This window comes from Natator depressus, chromosome 7 (assembly GCF_965152275.1).
Source record: "Natator depressus isolate rNatDep1 chromosome 7, rNatDep2.hap1, whole genome shotgun sequence".
Lineage (NCBI taxonomy): Eukaryota > Metazoa > Chordata > Testudines > Cheloniidae > Natator > Natator depressus.
The window spans coordinates 46,056,058-46,070,457 of NC_134240.1; the positions used below are offsets into that span (position 1 = coordinate 46,056,058).

Here is a 14,400-nt window from a genome sequence, read left to right on the forward strand (position 1 = left end):
TCACTTTAGATAAGCTATTACCAGCAGGAGAGTGGGGTGGGGGGAGAGAAAACCTTTTGTAGTGGTAAGCATCCATTTTTTTCATGCTGTGTGTGTATAAAAAGATCTTGTGTATTTTCCACAGGATGCATCCGATGAAGTGAGCTGTAGCTCACGAAAGCTTATGCTCAAATAAATTGGTTAGTCCCTGAGGTGCCACAAGTACTCCCTTTCTTTTTGCGAATACAGACTAACATGGCTGCTACTCTGAAACTTCTCTGCCACAGCCAAGCGTATGCATGAGGGGCCTGCCATGGTGTTTGCATAGTGCATCCCTGTTGCCTTGTCTCTCTGCACAAGCACACCTGTGGGTGCAGGCTGTGTCTATGTGCTGCTTCCCCTAGCAGCAGCCAAAGGGGCAGGTCCCCACTGACCAATCTGCGCTCAGTCCAGTTTTTGTGCTTAGGACATGGATGCTAACTGCTGTCAGAAGCCGGCTCCATACCCACTCTGTTCTGCCAGTGCCCCTCAATCCTGACCTGTACTCCCTTTTCCTATTGGCCCTGTAATTCTTTAATGAGAGCAAGTCCCTTCAGAGCAGTGGAATGAGATCATAACGCTAATTGCAGCTGGGTCCTAATTCAGATATAAGGACTGACACACCCTCTCTACCCCAGTAGATCCCCCGTACCCTCTCTGTGTCAATATCATCGTGGCGTATAAGGCTGCTGGCTGTTCTTTTGCAACAAGTGGTGTCTTGGGCCTGCTGCCATCAGTTGCTTTGTTCCCTCGATAGCGTGACAGTGCTTGACAATGGGAGCAAAAATCTCGTCAGCCGCACCGCCAGCCAATTCAATCTTGGCCTCCAGCTCCTCTAGGGCCATAAAATCCAGAGGTAAAACTCCCTGAGAATAATGGGTTCCCTTAAAAAAATATCTTGTAAACAAGCTAATGGCTGCAATGTAAACTCGCAAATAAGGAACCTCTCCTCGGCTCCCACCGGTGTGGGGCTAAATGTGTCTTTTCCTCCACCATGGGCCCTGAGACATGGGGGAGGAGGAACAGGTCTTGCTCTAGCCATTAAAGCCTCTGCTCTGTAGAGAAGGGCTGATCCTTCTGGATGGCTCTGGAAGTCTTTTTTATTTAGATGTACTTGGGCCAGATCTTCAGCTAGTGGAAAAGGGTGTAGTCTGAAGTCAGGGCATGGCGCTCCAGCAATTCGCAGCAACTAAGGATCTGGCCTGGTTATTCACCTGATCCCAGGCTTCCTGCAGCTTCTCCCCCCCTGAAAACTGCTATCTCTGTTCTGGACAGCAGCTGTCCCCTCTTGCCACCACCATGAACGAGGACTGAACCTGGGACCTTCACCTAAAGCGCAAGACTCTCCCACTCCAGCTGGAGAAGTAATCATCAGCTGTGTGGAAGGTTGTTGCATTTGTTGGGCCAAGCCACCCAGGGGAGACATAATCACAGGCACTAAGCTAGTATATTTTGTGGGCGCTGCCACAGGGGTGTGGCTGGGTGGGGAGCCCTTGCCCCTTGGGCACGCCTGAGGAGTATGTATGACAACCTCCGCAAAGGACTTGGGTCCCAGGAAGCATTTGGCTTGGCTGAGGGAATAGGTATAAGAATGGTTGAGGGGGCAGGCAAAATGTCTCCAGCTGAAGCCCCCCTGCCGATGAGCAAGGCTGCAGCTTTCATAGCCCTCTTTGGCATTCATCCACTCTGGCCATGGGTTCTGCAAAACCAGATTGCTGTGTTACAAGAGAAGGAAGTGACTTGCCCAAGGTCATGTAATAGATCAGTGGCAGAGCTGAGGCTCGACTCCTTCCCCCCCCCCCGAGTCCCGACTCCTAGCCTGCTGCTCTAGCCACTAGACACGCTCCTCCCCTTTCCCCATGAGCCGTTAACAGCCAGTGACTTCTTTCTCCCTGTCTGGGCCAAGAGTTTCTGAAGTGACCTGTGATTCTGGGCACCTATGGTTTTGGGGGCCCACCTAGAGATACCTGAAGGGGGCATGATTTTCAGAAGGTGGGTGCTCAGCACTTAAGAGTCGGGCCCCTTGACGGCGTCTCAAGCTGGGCCCCTAAAATCACTGGCCATGTAGGAAAACCTTGGCCCTAATCTTCATGTTGTCTGTACCCTGTTCCTCCAGGGCGGGCAGGACAGACAGGTTAGCAAACTCCCACCGCCTGCATGGGGCTCCCTGGGCTGGTCCCTTCAGTGTCTGAGCTTGTCCTATGACCTGACTATGGAGGTCATCTCTGGAGGGCAGGGGTCCTGGGCCACATGCCCTGACTGGAGCAGGGAACCCCTGGGCTGCTAGGCCCTGCCTAGCCAGAGTAGAAAGAGGGCTCCCCGAACCGGACACCTGGGACCCTCTGCCTGGAACCCTCAAAATAACATAGCGCCGCCTACAGCTGGAATGAGGAGTCTGGGCAGAGCACTCCAAGCTGGGGGACAGCAGCCTGAGCCCAGCTCCTCATCCCTTCCTGAGCCTCCAGCCCCACAGCCCAAGGCACCAGCCCCTCTCCACTTTGCCCCCCTGGTATTTGTCTGCTTTAGGTGATGCATGGCCTGGCTGCGTGCAAGAGCTGGCCCTGATCCTCTCCCCTGCAGGGGCGGCACCCCGGCGGTGAGACCTTTGCTTTGCCCCCCGGCCTGGCAGTGCAGTGAGGGGGCAGCCCGGGCCCAGGTGTGGGGCTGAGACCCGAGGCTGCTTAGGACCCAGTAGAATTCTCTGTGTGAATGACAGTGCTTTAAAAGGCCAGGCAAAGACCAGATGTGACAGCCTGTGCCATCCGCAGCACAGAGCAGCAGCAGCAGCAGCCTCCCGGCACCCATCCAGAGGGGGGAGAGAGGGGACCGCTGCCAGGCAGATGTGGCCCCTGCTTCCCCAGAGGATGCTGTGAGGCCCTCCATCATCCCAGCTTCAGGGGCTGGGACAGTGGACCCCCACACACACACACACTGGCATGGGGAACCAGGGGGACTCTGATGCCATAAGCCAAGCGGGCGCGTGGAGGTGAGACACCTGCCGCCTTGCGTCGGGTGGGCTTTGCTCATTCATGTCCCCACCAGGCGTGGGGTGCGCTGTAGCATGGAACCGTCAAGCCCACCCTGATTCCAGGGGCAGGGAGAGAGCTGGAGCCATCACAGCGCGTATCCAATCAGAGGGGTAAAAGTTGCTCATCTGATAGAGCCGAGATGAGGATCCCACCAGCCAGCGGGAGAAGCCAGCCTGGGTGCCAGCCTCCCAAGAGTCTCCCAGGGCATTCGAGTCCGGTGAGTTACCCACCTCCTGCCAGGAGAAGTGGGGGGAGGAGGGGATTTGTTCTCTTACTAAAGGAGAATGGCAGGGTGGGGCCCGATCTTGCCAGGCCCTCGGCACCCCCGATCAAGGGATCCGTCCCTTCTTTGTAGACAGTTTCACATAATTTGTGTCCCAAATGTGTTATGGGATTAGGAGCAGGTTACCGGAGGGGGTGGTGGAGAGATCTGGAGGCAAAGGAGATGCATTTACCACTGGGGCTTGGAAGGGGGCCACTGAGCGGGCACAGACATGGGCTTTGCCTTAGGCCAGGGTTAGATGAGAAACTAGCTAGTAATGTCGGTTGGAGGGATATTTTAAAGACCTGTCTATGCTGGCGAGAGCCTAGTGTAGACAGTTATACCAGTAAAACAATTGCTTTGGCTGGTATAGGATACTTCATCTGGGGAACTGGTTTGAGCACTCTTCTGTTGTGGAAAGCTGCGTCTCCCCTGGGAGGGCTAGCTGCTGGAGCTGGAGCTGTGTAGCTATACCCGCAAACCCTTTCCAGTGTAGACTAGGTCCTTCAGAGCGAGACAGACTGCTCTTGCACCAGTGTTTTGTGAGGGGGAGCTAGGTGCTCTCCTCTGGTGTTTTTCATCCAGTGATCTCAAAGCCCTTTGCAAGGACGGTAAAGGCTCGTAGTCCCCATGTTACTGATGGGGAAACTGAGTCACAGAGTGACTTAGAATCATAGAACTGTAGGGCTGGAAGGCACCTTGAGAGCTCATCAAGTCCAGCCCCCTAGTCAGTGGCAGCGCTGGGAATAAATCTCCTAGGGCCCAGGCAGGTTCCCTGGCCACTGGACCAGGTTGTGCCCAGGAGTGGTCTAGGGGGGCATGGAAGGAGAGCAGAGAGAAAGGGATCTGTAATACTGAACATGCTGTTTATAGAGCAGGGGGGTGGATTTTGAATGGCCCAGGCTTTGGCTGTGGTCACCCCCATTCCGTGTCCTCTCTGCAGGGCGCATGGCGGGAGGGTCCTGCTGCCCAGCCTAGGGGAGCTGCTGGAGAATGCTCCTAGCAAGCCAGTTCTAAACTGTGACCTGAGGATTGGCAGCAGCTCCTAAGCATCGCGCTGCTCCTGTCCAGGAACCAGAACCTGCCACGTGCCTGGCCGGTCCAAAGCCAAACAGCTGGCTTCGAAGGCCAGCCGCGAGCTGCTCGCGAATGAGCTCTGGGTTAACAATGGCTAATGGGGGCCAATGGGTGAAGGAGACTCTGTGCTCAAAGGCAGAGACTCCATCACAAGCCCAAGGGGAAGCTTCCTAAATCACTGATTTACCCACCTCTCCTGGGGCTGGATTTGTGCCCATTTGTCCCTCCCCAGTTCCTGCAGAGAGGCCAGCGCTCAACACAGCCCTCCTGGTCCCCTCTCTTAGGCTGACCAGACAGCAAGTGTGAAAAATCGGGACAGAGGGTGGGGGGTAATAGGCTTCTATACAAGAAAAAGCCTCAAACATTGGGACTGTTCCCATAAAATGGGGACATCTTGTCACCCTACCCTCTCTCCCAGAGGGCCGGGCTGCCCTTAGCCCATTGTTCAGTGCCTACTGTGGCCCTCCAGGCCTGCAGTTTTGTGGAGCCCCCTGGAGCCCCCACACCAAATTCCTTGCCAGGCTCCAGCCCTGCTGTGCGCTGCCCTGCTGGGATCGGCCACCATGCCCTCTGCTGCCGGAGCCCATGGGAGAGATGCCACTCAGCATGGGTGTGGGACTCAGATGGGTGACATCCGGACAACAGGGGCTTGATCTACCCCCAGGCTCATGCTGGTGGAGAGTTTGCCAGCAGGGGAGGGGCCCCACAGGCAGGTGCTGGGCTGGGGTGGCTGGGGAGGGGGCTTTGGGGCCGTGGGGGGCACTAGAGGAAACGGAAGCTGCCCTCCCTGGCATAATCCCCAAGGGAAGTGGCCTGCCCTGGGTGAGAATACTGTGGGGAAGAGAGGCCCTGGCAGGTGAAGGGAGTGCACTGCGCTTTGTGGATGCACGAGGCTTGATGGAGCACATGTAGCATACCCAAGCTCGCTCTTTAGCTGGCTCGATCAAAACTCACTTGAGTAGCCACAGTGGAGGAGCAGCGGCAGGCTGGGCTAGCTGTTGGCGTGTGTGCCAAGATCCAGGGTGGGGCTGTGTTCAGGAAGTGACTGCGCTGCCGGTGGGACTGGAGCAAGCTTTGAGCTAGGGAGCCGGAACGCTCAGGTCTATCTACACCAGGGCACAAGCCATGGGGCCTCCCGTGGTGCTCCCTCCGGCTGAAGGCAGGTTAGAGAACCAAGCCTCTGTCCTCCTCCCCGGTCCAATTCTGCTTGGCCTGGCAGCTTCAGCGGGCACCGGCGCCGCCCCTACTAAGGGGGTGCTGTGGGAAGTGAGGCGCCGGGGGCTGCTACTCCCTGGGCTGGGCTCATGTGGGTAAATGAGGGGGGTCGCCAGCAGGGCCCTAAATGCAGCAGCTCCCCCAGCACTGAGTTCGGCCGGGGGGAGGAGGCCCAGCTGCCTTTGCTCCAGTTCACACCCCCCACCTCCCAGTGAAAGAGGAGTTCTTTGCTTTGCACAAAGGGCCGGTTCCCCCAGCGCTAGATGGCCACTCGGGCCCAGGGAGCTCAGGGAGGAACCAGGGCTTCTGAGTGGCCTGCTGCACACGGCTGGTGCAGGGGGACGGGGTGCAGGGCCACGGTCCTGGCCTGGCCTATCCTGTTTGGAGCCATGTGGGCCCCCTGAGGTAGAAGGAGCAGCCCATGGATTTCCCCCAGTTGTTCCCTGCCCAGTGCTCATGGTGCCAACTCCCCCCAAAGGCCAAGGAGCCATGGGCCCAAATGTCTAGCTGTTCTGGACACACTGAGCCCTGGTAACAGAGCCAACCCATTCGCACTGGCCAGTCACCACGAGCTTGGACCAGCTCCTAAGCTACCCCCCATCCATGCTGACCCAGTACCTCTAGCTCTCTGAGCTACCCCATCCCCTCACATACACCCCACTTTGCACTGACCCAGCACCCCAGCCCAGCCAGTCCCCGAGCTACCGCATCCCCCTGCATACACCCCACTCTGTGCTGACCCAGAACCTCCAGCCCAGCCAGCCCCCAAGCTACCGCTTCCCCCGGCATACACCCCACTCTGTGCTGATCCAGCATCCCAGCCCAGCCAGCCTCCCCAAGCTACCTCCCCGCATACACCCCACTCCGCACTGACCCAGCTCCCTGAGCTAGCCCTGTGCATACACCCCACTCTGCACTGACCCAGCATCCCAGCCCCCCGCATGCACCCCACTCCATGCTGCCCCAGCACTCCAGCCCAGCCAGCCCCTAAGCTACTCCATCCCCCCACACATACACTCCACTCTGTGCTGACCCAGCCCCCTGAACTACCCCATCGCACCAGTTCTCAAAGCGCTGTCTGTACCAGCCTGTCACCCCAGAACTTACACTGCCCTTTCCAAACCACAGTTATCATTGCCCCAGCCCCAGCCTCCCTCCATACTCCCTGAGCTAACCTCAGAGTCACTGCCAAGCTCACAGTCTCCAAGCCAACCTATGACGGGTTACCCCCCACTCCGGGGTGCCACCTGGTGTTCTGGGTACCACTGAGCCCATCTGTTCCACCAGCCTGGGCTCCCTTACACTGTCCTGCTCAGCCAGGCCCTCAAGCCTCCTCCAGCACACACACAGGTTAGGACACACCCAGCTGCAGAAAGACACCGACACTGAAATCAGCTCTGCATGGGAAGACTCAGCTAGGGAATTGCCCAGCACTCAAGTGCACACCTCCTCTGGGCTGCAAACCCAAAATTGTATTGTATTGTGCTGCACAGAGAGCTGTACAGCATAAGCTTATTGAAATTCACTCCTCCCTCAATGTGGAAGAAGATATGCACAGCTTCACCCACCCCCAAGTTCTGAATTCCACAAACTGGGTTTAGAGAAAACAAAAACAAGTTTATTAACTATAGAAGATTGATTTTAAGTGATTGCTAGGGATAGCAAACAGACCAACACAAATTACCCAGCAAATAAAACAAACACTGCAATGTAAGTTTAAGACACTAAAGAAACTGGTCACAAGTAGTAATTTCTCACCCTAAATGTTGTTTTAGGCATTTCTTTCACAGGCCAGACACCTTTTCCAGCTTTCCCCCCGCTCCTGAGCCCACAATGGGAAGGGTTAATTTCTGGCAGACTCCTGAGGGGTGTGGAGTACCAGTGCCTCCTTGGCCTGCTCTCTGAGACCACCTGCACTGAGTGGTTATGTGGATTTACAGCCCCACAGGTGCAGGGAATGTGTTTGATCCTTAATTTAGAAAGTCCCCTCGGGGAGCCAAAAGGTGCCATGTTTAAAGAAAAAATCAAAGCTATGGAAACTGGGGAGCAGGGAAGTGCGACCAGACCCTGTGCTAGGGAGGGCACAGCTGGGAGCTTGGGGCCGAAGCTGGCTCGGCTCAAGATGGTGATGGGGGAGGCAGGTTGTTAGAAGAAATCAAAACTGGGTGTGGGAAGAAACTACCAAATACAGCAGCATTAAAGCTGGAACGAGGCTGTGGGGAGAGCCATGCCCTGAATTCACCACCATAGGAGCATAGCAACTGCCAGATGGGATCTGAGCCATCTAGCCCAGTGTCCTGTCTCTCCTAGAGGAAGGTGCAGGAGACCTCCTCGTCCTGTGTATTTAGAGACTGGCTTAAGCCCTAACATAGGAGGTTTAATAGGTGTCGCAAAATATATGTTCTCATTATCTGTGATAACTCGGGATCTGGTTATCCATGTAAGTGTCCAATCCCCTTTTTAGTCTTGCTAAATTAGTGAAGCCCCTGTGACTTCCTGTGGCAATGGGTTCCCCTGGCTAATTGCATGCTGTGTGGAAAAGGTATATCCATTGATTGGTTTTGAATTTCCCACCTTTCAGTTTCATTGAACATCGCCAGGCTCTTCTGTCCTGAGGCAGAGAGGACAGAAGCTCCTGCTCTTCCTTCTCCATTCCAGTCATTATTTTATAGATGTTTATCTTGTCCCCTCTTTTATTTGTTTCCTTTCACTTCCACTGGAAAACCAGAGAAATGTCTCCAGGAATTGGGGCAGGATATGGGACTTGTGGTCGAGGTCCCTGTTCCAATCTAGCTTGAGTGTTTACTGATGAGGAGCCTGAAGCAAGGTTTAACTAGGCCCTAACAGTGATACAATACTCGGTAGGTGACTCAAATGTTGTGCGGTGGGCGGCAAAGGACCCGACATGGTCACCTCCTGAACACAATAGGTTGTGGCCCCATGTTATGACTGCCTGGCCCTCTGTGTGGGAGAAGCGGCTGGTCCCAGGCCAGTTCTTAATGGACAGGTATCCACAGCACAAAGCAAAGCAATGGGCACAATTTGCCCCCTCAATGGCAATCTCAGTGGAGAAGCCATGGGTAGCGATGGAGCCTGCTTTGTTCTCAAACTCTCTCCAGCTCTGGAATGAGGCCCTCGCTGGGGAGGGGGTTACCCATGCCTGGACAGGACTGATCTGCTCCTGCTAGTGGCTGCTGGTTTCTGGCAGCCAGACATTCTCTCTGCCCTCCTTGCTGGTGGCCAGCAAGTCTGGAGCCCTGCACTGGGGCAGTGGAAGAGAGGGCTGTTGTAGCACTGAGAAGGCTCTCCTAGCTTGGCTTGCGATTCTTCCCCAAGCCTCATCCTATAGTGTGTCACCTCTAGCATCTCACCTCTCTCTGTTGGCTTGAAGAACAGGAGTTGCCAAGTTGCTCCTAACCTTGGGACCCCGCACGAGCAGAAAGGTGAGGTGCTCATGTCATTCCCCAGGGTCATTCGGGGTTAGAGTCACTTGCAAGACATTCTCATTGCTCACTTGCAACGCTTCTCAATTTTGCTCCCCTCCTTTCTCCCCACAGGGAAGAAGATCCACCCGGGAAAAAGATGGGGGTGGTGACATTTCCTGCTAGGAGACACTGACAACTTGTTCCTGCTTCCCAGGTGCTGGAGATCTCAGAGTAGCCCTGAGGCACAATGGCAGACAGAACTGGGCTTAATGCTACTCAGGGGCTAGACACTTCCTCTCTACCAGAGGTGTCCCAATTCCAGGAGGCCGTTGGCCTTTTCTTCATGGTCCTGCTGAACCTCATAGCCCTGGTTGCCAATGTGGCAGTGATGGTGGTCATCCTCAAGACCCCTCTGCTGAGGAAGTTCATCTTTGTCTGCCACCTCTGCCTGGTGGATCTGTTATCCGCCATCTTCCTGATGCCACTGGGGATCATTTCCAGCTCCTCTTGCTTCAACAGGGTGATCTACAGCATCGCAGAGTGCCAGACCTTAATCTTCTTGAACATCTGCTTCATCAGCGCCTCCATTCTCACCATCTCGGTCATCAGCGTGGAGAGATATTACTACATCGTCCACCCCATGCGGTATGAGGTCAAGATGACCGTTGGGCTAGCAGTCACAGTGGTGATCTTCATCTGGATTAAGTCGATCCTGATCACAGTCTTGGCATTAGTGGGGTGGCCTCAAGACAACGGGGCCACAAGTGCCAGTAAATGCACTGTGTCATGGAGCCCTGGGGCCCACAAGAAGGTCTTTGTCATTGTCTTCAGCACCCTCTGCTTCTTCCTGCCTACCTTGGTCATCTTTGTTGTCTATTGCAGCATCTACAAAGTGGCCCGGATTGCCTCCTTGCAGCATGTACCCATCCCGTCTTGGACCGCTGCCCCGCGGCAGCGATCGGAGTCTATTAACAGCCAAGTCACTATCATTACTACCAGAAACCTGCCTCCCAGGCTGTCCCCAGAGCGGATGTTTGGAGGAGGAAAAGCTGCCATGACTGTGGTCCTCATTGTGGGTCAATTCTTGTGCTGCTGGTTGCCATTCTTCTCTTTCCATTTATTCTGCTCCATTAACTCTGTCAGCCCGGGCAGGGGCCATGGGGAGACGGTTGTCACCTGGCTCGCCTACTCCTCCTTCGCTATCAACCCTTTTTTCTATGGGTTACTGAACCGTCAGATACGGGAAGAGCTGTCTAGGCTGGGACGGAGCTGCCTCAACAGACCCTTGAGCCAGGAGCTCTGTGTCTCCAGCCCGGAGGGTTCCGTACAGGAGAACTTCCTTCAGTTCCTACAGAGGACCAGCTGCACGCTGGAGACCCGATCCAGTTATGTCAACTCCAGCCCCAGGAACACTTTGGACCAGACCATGATGGGCTTCAGAATTCCAGGCCAAATCCCAGAAGAAACCAACTGAGGAAGCACAGTGGGTTGGGGTCATCTTCATTTCCCTGCTCTCCATATCCTGGCCTTCGCTAGGAGAAGGATTGAAGCAGGGTTTCAGCTAATCTGAAGGACTCACCAACCCTTTTTTGACCTGGTGTGGGGGGGTCGGGGTTATGGCTTTGGAAGAATTTTCCTTCATCTGGAGTAAATCCAGTGAAAGGCTATTTCTGTGGCTTGGGCCGGAAATGTTGGGCCAGCCAGGTATCATGGGTGGGAGCCAAAGAGGGAGAAAGCAAGAAGGCAGGGAGCTGGAAAAGGCGCTCACTAGAACTAATTCTCTTCCTCTCCCAGCGTTTTCCCTGACACTGACATGTCACGAGCACCAAACTCCAGCTGCAGCACCTGAGCCGTCAGGGAGGTTCTGCTTTTGCTTAGTCTTCTAGATAAATAGATCTTTTGATGGAGGTCCAGGGAGATCAAGTGACATGCCAGAGGTCACTAGTGCGTCAGTGCCTCAGTTGTAGGGGATGGAGGTAGGAGGACCTCAGGCCCCTTCTGTTTCTGCATCCTTTGCTCAGACCACTAGGCAACACTGCCTCCCTCTGGTTTAGGGCTCAGCCGTTCCAGGAGTGAGGGCTAGCTGGGCAGCAGTAAATTGCCTTAACTGTGTGGGATGGGCCCTTTTAAAAAAGGGTTTGGGTTACTTCTCTGGACTCACCCTTGTGCCGGCTCATGGGATCAGAGAACAGGCCATTGATAAGGAAGCCAGACTGCAGGGTTTATCAAACCACTGAGGTATTTAGATAGCAGCCCCTCGTTCTGCAGGAGCAGAGGTTCGCTCCGCAGTGATCACTCCCAAGTTATTGACCTCTGGGAAGGCAGGTGAAACTGACACGCAAAGCTGTGACAGGAGCCAAGTGACGGCAGTGGGTGGTAGGTGCCGGCCCGCCTTAAGGCTCCTGCAGGGCCAGACGGCCTAATCCAAAGTGAAGGCAGCTCCTTCAATGGCTGGCTGTGACAAATGCAGGTTGGCAGGGAGAGATGAAGAGAGTGAGCTGTTATTCCACGGCATGTGGGCCAAATTAATCCGTGGGGCAATACCGCTGATTTCAGGGACGGCGAAAGAGCTAGCATGCTTTAGGTGCTATAGAAACAATAGCAGGTGGTGATAACAAAGGCAGTAATACCACGACTCTCTGGATTTCAATCACGTTACACACCAGCAGTTCATTGAGCTCCCTGTCTCAGGTGGGGACGGGGCATTTCAGGAGACCCTTCACGTGTTTCTCTGCAGAGACAGCCAGCAGTAAATGTGAAGGGCCAGATCCCCAAAGGTATTTAGGCTCTTAACTTTGGTTGAAATCAATGGGATTTAGGAGCCTAAATACCTTTTGAGGCTCTGCACCTAGGTGTTCTTTACTGGGTATCTTCCTCACCCCAGCTAGCTTCAGAGGCATTTGTAATTATTTTTTAAGCGACCGCTAATGTCTTTTCAACAGATGTATTTCAACAGCTGTCTATTAATAGAGGCAAAGGAAGCACCAGGCTCAGAAGCTTTGTTTGTTTTGAAGAAGAGGCAGAGTCCCCTTTTCCTCTCCTCCTGGCACAGTGTGGGAAGGTGCCTTTTCCTTTACTGGGATTGCCAAAGGGGCATTAGCCACCCACTCCCCCTAGAACTTTTCCACCCCCACCCTCCCAGCCCTAGCAGGTTGGGGCTTTTTCCCCATCCATAAGCAAATTGGCTCCATTTGCAAGGTTGTATTTTAACCCCCGTCCCTGGCAGTTCAAGCTGCTCCCTGGAAATCAAAGCCCTCATCCTTCCTGCCTGGTTTGGTACATCTCGTTACTCAGAAAGCGCCTGGAACAAGAGCTTCGCTGGCAACTGCCCGAGGGATGCACAAGGCAGATCAGCCTCCCTCTCACGCTCCGGGCTTTGTGTCAGTAAACACAGCGGCTATGACTCAACGCAGCTGTGCAGTGCCACGGGGCCAGTTTAACAGGCGCTTTGCTGATCAGATCTAACCGACACTCCCTCTGGGTGAGAGCTGGGGGGGAAGGCATCTCCCACACTGGGGGGTGTCCGAGATGCTGCGAGATGTCCAAGATGCTCTGGGAAAGGTGGGACCTGACAGGCTTGGTGGTGCAAGGGACTCAGCCTTGGTAAGAAGAGGACAGAACTACTAACCAACTTCATGGGAGGCTCATTCATCCATGTTCTTAAAGCACTTTGCAATCCCTAGGCCTTATCCACACTCAACGCTGGCAGTGGTTTAGCTAAAGCCAGTTAAACTGCTGCAAATCCCTCTGTGGACACTTTTAAATGGGTTTGGAAGGGGGAGGGGCTTCTGTCAATGTATCGTTGTGATCTGTCACACAGATCACAACGATAGGGTCACACTTTGTGTGAAACCAAAAACACAATTAGAATTAAAGACTCCTGAGGAAAGAGCGATTATGCTGCCAGCTCTCCTCACCTCCCTCCCCAATCCAGACCCCTGTTGCTTCCCCCTGTCAGTATCTGTGCCACTTCACAGCGACTTTGCACTCATAACATGGTGAATCCAGGCCTAGAACATCTGATAACTAAGCAAGGGCTAACAGACAACATCATGCCATAATGGGCATTTCCCAGCTCTATTTCCTAGAGATTCTAGTCTCCCATTTCTGAGTGAGACGAAGCTGTAAAAATAATCACAGAACTGAGTTTGGGCCTTATGTTAGAGCCTCCTGGTGAGTCATTTCTGCCACCAATTCCCTGTGTCTAGCCACCCGAAGATATTCTCCCCACTAAGTACTTTCCACAGGTTTGTGTTTCACAGAGTCCCTTTATTATTATTTCTCTTACCCTGACCACAGCAGAGGGGTGACTCATCCCCCTGCATCATTCAGCCCTTTCTGTGATCGCACCAGCCAGTCTGCGGCACTGGGCCGAAAGAAGCCAGCAGCCTTTCCATGCCTTCGACCTAGTACAGATGAGCAAAAGTTATCTTCACTTTCCTTTTGCAGCCCCCTCTGCTCTCTCCAAGCGCTCCAGCCAGCTCCTTCTTCCCCTTCCATTTAGTGTCAGCACAGCTGGCATTTCTTGGTACAACATGGGAAAACATGGTGAGCTAGGTGTACACTTTCCTAGACAAGCACAACAGAAAGCATCCCCAGGCTGACACCAAGCCTAGGGTCACAGTGCAAGGGTCCCTTATCTGGTTCATCGTGGGAAAGCAGCTCTGTCTTCTCTCCACTTGTGGACTTCCCCTCTTTTCCATGGGTGCTCGACCCCACTCTACCCCTTCCATGCGGCCCTGCCCCTGCGCTGCCTCTTCCCAGCCCTGTCCTGCCCCCATTCCAATCCGTTCCCCAAAGTCCCCGCCCCAACTCCGCCCCCTCCCTGCCCCTATTCCAACTCCTTCCCTAAATCCCAACCCTGGCCCCGCCTCCTCCCCTGAGCGCACCACGTTCCCATTCCTCCCCCTCCCTCCCAGCACTCTGCCAAACAGCTGTTTGGCAGAGGCCAGGGGGAAACGCTGGGAGGTAGGCAGAGGAGTGGGGATGCGGTACGCTCGGGGAGGGGGGAAGGAGAAGGAGGAGGCGGGGCAGAGGGGAGCTTGGCTGCCAGTAGGTGCAGAGCACACACTAACTTCCCCGTGGGTGCTCCAGCCCCAGAGCACCCACGGAGTCGGCGCCTATGCACAGGGCGTGGGAGATGTTTTGTCGATACGCTGGAAGGGGTGGACTTTTTCTTATGACTGAGCTGGAGGCCCAGGTCCCCGCAGCAACCAAGCCAGGTTGGGAGTTTGGTAAACCCAACCTCAGCGAGGAAGAGCTGAGGCAGTCAGGGCGGGCCTTACCATGAGGTGAACTGAGGCAGCTGCCTCAGGTGCCAGACCTGGTCGGGGGGGGGAGGCGCCACTAGGACCCAGAGTGTAGAGAATTGTGT

The 14,400-nt window shown here is 54.7% G+C and overlaps 1 protein-coding gene across 1 annotated transcript; it reads left to right on the forward strand.

Moving 5' to 3' along the window:
• Positions 1-2,800: 2,800 nt before the first annotated feature.
• GPR62 (G protein-coupled receptor 62) lies at positions 2,801-10,500 on the forward strand. Its single transcript, XM_074959854.1, has 2 exons — positions 2,801-3,264; positions 9,159-10,500. Exon 2 carries the CDS (start codon positions 9,274-9,276, stop codon positions 10,498-10,500), a length of 1,227 nt encoding a protein of 408 aa, XP_074815955.1. The 5' UTR covers positions 2,801-3,264; positions 9,159-9,273.
• Positions 10,501-14,400: the final 3,900 nt, after the last annotated feature.

Coding starts and splice junctions, on each gene's coding strand:
- GPR62 (XM_074959854.1), top strand. CDS start 9,274: ATGGCAGACAGAACTGGGCTTAATGCTACTCAGGGGCTAGACACTTCC.